At 39.9% G+C, this 4546-nt stretch overlaps 1 protein-coding gene across 1 annotated transcript; it reads left to right on the top strand.

The window, feature by feature from the left end:
* Positions 1–644: 644 nt before the first annotated feature.
* LOC120414293 (traB domain-containing protein) lies at positions 645–2786 on the top strand. Its single transcript, XM_039575429.2, has 3 exons — positions 645–802; positions 932–1050; positions 1108–2786. The coding sequence occupies exons 2-3, from the start codon at positions 957–959 to the stop codon at positions 2490–2492; spliced, it is 1479 nt and encodes a 492-aa protein (XP_039431363.1). The 5' UTR covers positions 645–802; positions 932–956; the 3' UTR covers positions 2493–2786.
* The last annotated feature ends 1760 nt before the right edge of the window (positions 2787–4546 follow it).

The following is a 4546-nucleotide window of genomic DNA, read 5'->3' as shown; positions in this document are numbered from 1 at the left end:
TTTGTTAAATAGTTATCTATTGTCTCGGAATTTGCAAAATAGTTCTAGCTGTCAAAATGCTTATTCGCCCTTTTTTTGTTGGTGTGCATGGAACTTGCATGAAACTGAAAAAAATATCGAGTGCGGCACTAGAGTTTCAGTTCCAAGATGGCGGCGAAACTCGTGCGGAACTAGCGCGAGTTTCTTCACAGAAACACTTTCACAGCTTTGAGTGCGACACTCAGTGTGGAACTAGCCATCAAACGAACGTACCATTAGTTTCAAATCCCGCCACTCGCAGCGCTGGTGGAAATTTAAAGCACAGCTCTGCATTCGCACTTTTTCAGTCTTGCCTATTATTTCGAAAGAACGTATATCAGTGTCTTTTTTTTTCAAATGTATATCAGTGTCGAACAAGCAAATCCAGAGTTTTTTTTTAAAAGGACCAATAAACCATTGTCTTTCATATGTTTATAGGACCTTATAAAAAAAAACTCAAGAAATGAATTAATTAGCATTTTTTGTACTCATTATTTATGAATTATTCGGAAAGAAATAATGGAAATAATCCACCTCTGCGTGAAAAACTTTTGATTACATTTCAAGCCTTTTTTATTCTACACTCTCGAACTGTCACTTTCGCTATCCGCGTTTGCTTGACAGCGCTAGTGCTTGATGTTCTGTCAGAAACAGAAAAAAAAACATTCCGAAAGTGTCTGGAACGCAGAAAAGCTTGCAAATATTTCATTTTATTTCGTAATTTTACATTAAATTATCTACAAAATTCAACTTTGCAGGGCACATTGGAATAAAATCGTTAAACGTAAGTTTTTTTTCATGAAATTTGTCCAAATTTAAACTGTTAGATTGTTTTGATTTCCTCTTGTGAAAAGCAATAGCAACAAAAATTAGATTACGTGGACGTTCGCTCAATCAATCTCTTTTCCTTCAGCTGGAAAAACATTCACCGTTAGAAAATGTCCTCCCCAATCAGTTCCTCCTCGGAATACAACAGCTGTCTGGATGAGACGCTAAGCCCGTCCAAGCTGGACCTCTCGCTGACTGAATCCGGTAGGTTTTCCTTGTAAGTTTGGCTTTAGAAACATTCTAAACACAATTTAATTTAAGACATTGAAAACGTAAACCTGTCCCAGGGCTGGAACGAGCTGCTGGTTCCGGGGACGGGCGTCGGCCAAAAGTCAACGCCACGCGACTCCCGCGAGTCTTCGCGCGCCCTGCTGGACAGTTTGAAGAATAACAACATGTACGAACAGCAACAGCAGAGCCAGAAAAGTCCGTCCCGGTCGCTGGACAGCACACTCAACATGGACGGAATCGGGGACGGCAGCAGTACGCTTTCGTTTCTGTCCAGCTCGGACGAGGCGTCGGTTCTGGTGAGTGACGATGAAACGACGACGACGAGTTCGAGTGTAACGGCGCCGAAGCCATCGCTGGTTACGAGCGGCGGGGAGGAAAGTTTGACGATCAAGGATTCGAAGGATACCACGCACAATGTGTCGCAGATTCCGGGGGATGACGATCAGGTGACCGAGCCGGGGACGAGTCAGGCGAGCCAGAAGGATGCGGTGAAAATTTACGGAAGTTTGGAGGAATTTGATCGGAACCTTCCCGATACGGTCACGCTGTTGACCACACCGCAGGGAAGCAAGGTTTATCTCGTCGGAACGGCTCACTTTAGCGAGAGTTCGCAAAATGATGTTTCGCTTGTGATGCGGAACGTTCAGCCGAACGTGGTCATGCTGGAGCTGTGTCCGTCCCGGGTCCACATTCTAAAGTACGACGAAAAGGCGCTGCTCGAGGAAGCAAAGGACATAAATTTGGCCAAGATCCAGAGCATCGTCAAATCGAACGGAGCCATCAACGGGTTGTTCTACATTCTGCTGCTAAACATGAGCGCCAAAATCACCAAGAAACTTGGCATGGCCCCAGGCGGAGAGTTCCGGCGAGCCGTCAACGAAGCCGCGCGCATTCCAAACTGTTTGATCCAGCTGGGAGATCGCCAGATCAACATCACGCTGCAACGAGCTCTGCGAGGACTCTCTCTGTGGCAAACCATCAAGCTGATCCCGAAGCTGCTCATCATGGACGACGACATCAGCGTCGAAGAGGTCGAGCAGTGCAAACAGAAAGACCTGCTCGAGGAAATCATGCTTGAGATGGCCGGCGAATTCCCAGCCTTTGGCCGTGTCTTTGTCGCCGAGCGAGATCTCTATCTGTGCCACTCGCTCCAGGTTGCCGCCTTGCCCCAGCAGCTTGCCGATAGAAGCGTGCAACCCGTGAACGTGGTCGGAGTCGTCGGAATTGGCCACGCCGCTGGCATCATCAAGCACTGGGGCAAGGTGCAGAGCGCTGAGATTGCGTCCATTGTGACCATTCCGCCGGCCAGCACGAGCCATCGAGTGGCCAAGTTTGTGCTAAAGTACGGAACGATTTCACTGTGCGCGTACGGCGTGTTTCGGTTCGTGCGGCCTCGGCTCCACAAGTGGTTGTGATCTGCGGTGTACTTCCTGGTGCTCGAAAGCTACTAACTGTGTATTCTGTTTTTTAAACACATTTATTTTTTTACTATTTTGACCACATTTTCTCCACAACGTCTCTGGCGAGCTCGCGCATGGATCAACGCAGCAGAATAAAAATTGTACAGTGTAACGAGAGCAAATCAAAATCGTTGTATAATTCTGAATATTTATAAATCTACACATATGAAAGATATCGATTTACGAACTTACTAGCGGTAGACAAATTTAAAGCGTTCCAATAAACAGGTAAAATTACAGTTAACTTAAGTGTGAGTCTTTTTTTTTCGTTCGAAAAGTTGTTCAATGTTATCAATATCACAGCCCTTACCACTCCAGTAAAAAATTAAAGGGAATGAAATCAAATATTTAAGAGGCAGTATTTGTAGATTCTGCTCGGTTTGTTCTAGAGGTCGTATCGAGGTGCTCCGATTTGGATGAAACTTTCAGCGTTTGTTTGTCTATGCATGAGATGAACTAATGCCAAATATGAGCCCTCTACGACAAAGGGAAGTGGGGTAAAACGGGCATTGAAGTTTGAGGTCCAAAACACATGAAAAATCTTAAAATTGCTCGCATTCCGTAAAACTTCATCAATTCCAACTCTCTAAGATGCATTCAAATGGTCTTTCGAAGCCCTTCAAAATGTGCTATAGACATCCAGGATTGGTTTAACTTTTTCTCATAGCTTTTGCAAATTACTGTTAAAAATAAATTTTTTAAAACCTTAATATCTTTTTGCAACAGCCTCCAACACCCATACTCCCATAAGTCAAAAGATAGGTAATTTCATGGACTATAAGCCTACGGTATTAACTTTTTGGCCAATCGCAGTTTTTCTCATAGTTTTTCGATTTTTCTAGAACAAACATTTTACAACGTTAGTTTTTGCCCTGTAGGCCAAGAAGACGGCACTTTTTGGTCTCAATTTTGTCATATTCGGAATCCTCGGTCAATTTCACGTAAGTTAGAAGTATTGGAGTTGTAATTTTGATTTAAAAAATAATTAAATAAAACATTTTTGAAAAAAGAAATAGATCTTATTTACCCTGTGATCAATACGTCAAATGCTGTATCAAGTAGGCGAAAACTTGTTTACCCCTAATCCGACAAAATCAGGGTGAACACTCAAATTCCATTTTCAAATTCCCGACTTTTTCCCGACTTTTTTCCAGACTTTTCCAGAATGATCAAATGATAGGCATTTCTTATCTAAAGAATGATTTCACACAAAAAACTTTCTATAAGAAAAGTCAATACTAATCACAAAAAAAAACGTAATGAATTAAAAAACATCCAAATATAGGCATTTTTTATAAATACAGAAACTAAACCACAAATAAAACAAACTTCAAAAATGGTATTTCATTATTATGATTCAGAGTAGAAATACAAACAATTAGTCTTTGAAAAAATAATCGAAGGTTCAACAATACTTATAACTTCCATGTTATTTTTTAAATTGGCAAACGTTTAGTTTTTGATACTTCGTTTCAACTGGAAATGACAAAAAGTTAAAGATAACTGAACTTAAAATATCGTTCCTATTTTTTTTTAAACTTCATCATCATTTTAAATCAAAGAATGATTAAAACATAATTGCTGTTATTATTCATTCAAAGGATTTAGAAAAATGTCAAGGCATTTATAAAAAAAATGTTGGTCAGTATTTAACTGCTTTTTTTCAATGAAAATTCAGTTTGATATGATTTTATGCTTTCCCACTTATTTTAAGTAAAATGTTTTAAGAGACACTAGACAATTTTTTTTTACAATTTTGCGATAACTCAAAATTTACTGGAATTTTTTTTTTGCATTTTGAATATTTTCTTTATGTTTTCAAAACGTAAAAAAGTTTTTCAATTTTGGATTTTATTCGATATTTAAGTTTTCCGAAAATTGAAAATCGAGCTTTATCTATGGTAGGTAATTTACCCATACTCACAAAACAAAAAGTTCAAGGGCAACATTTGGGAAAAAACATACTTTAATTACAAACTCAAGTTGGAATCTGTTTTCAAATGTTTAAT

The sequence above is a fragment of the Culex pipiens genome, chromosome 1 (assembly GCF_016801865.2).
Source record: "Culex pipiens pallens isolate TS chromosome 1, TS_CPP_V2, whole genome shotgun sequence".
Lineage (NCBI taxonomy): Eukaryota > Metazoa > Arthropoda > Insecta > Diptera > Culicidae > Culex > Culex pipiens.
This window is presented reverse-complemented; position numbering and strand designations above follow the sequence as displayed.

Coding starts and splice junctions, on each gene's coding strand:
- LOC120414293 (XM_039575429.2), top strand. CDS start 957: ATGTCCTCCCCAATCAGTTCCTCCTCGGAATACAACAGCTGTCTGGAT. Junction 1,051..1,107: donor CCTCTCGCTGACTGAATCCG/GTAGGTTTTCCT, acceptor ATTTAATTTAAG/ACATTGAAAACGTAAACCTG.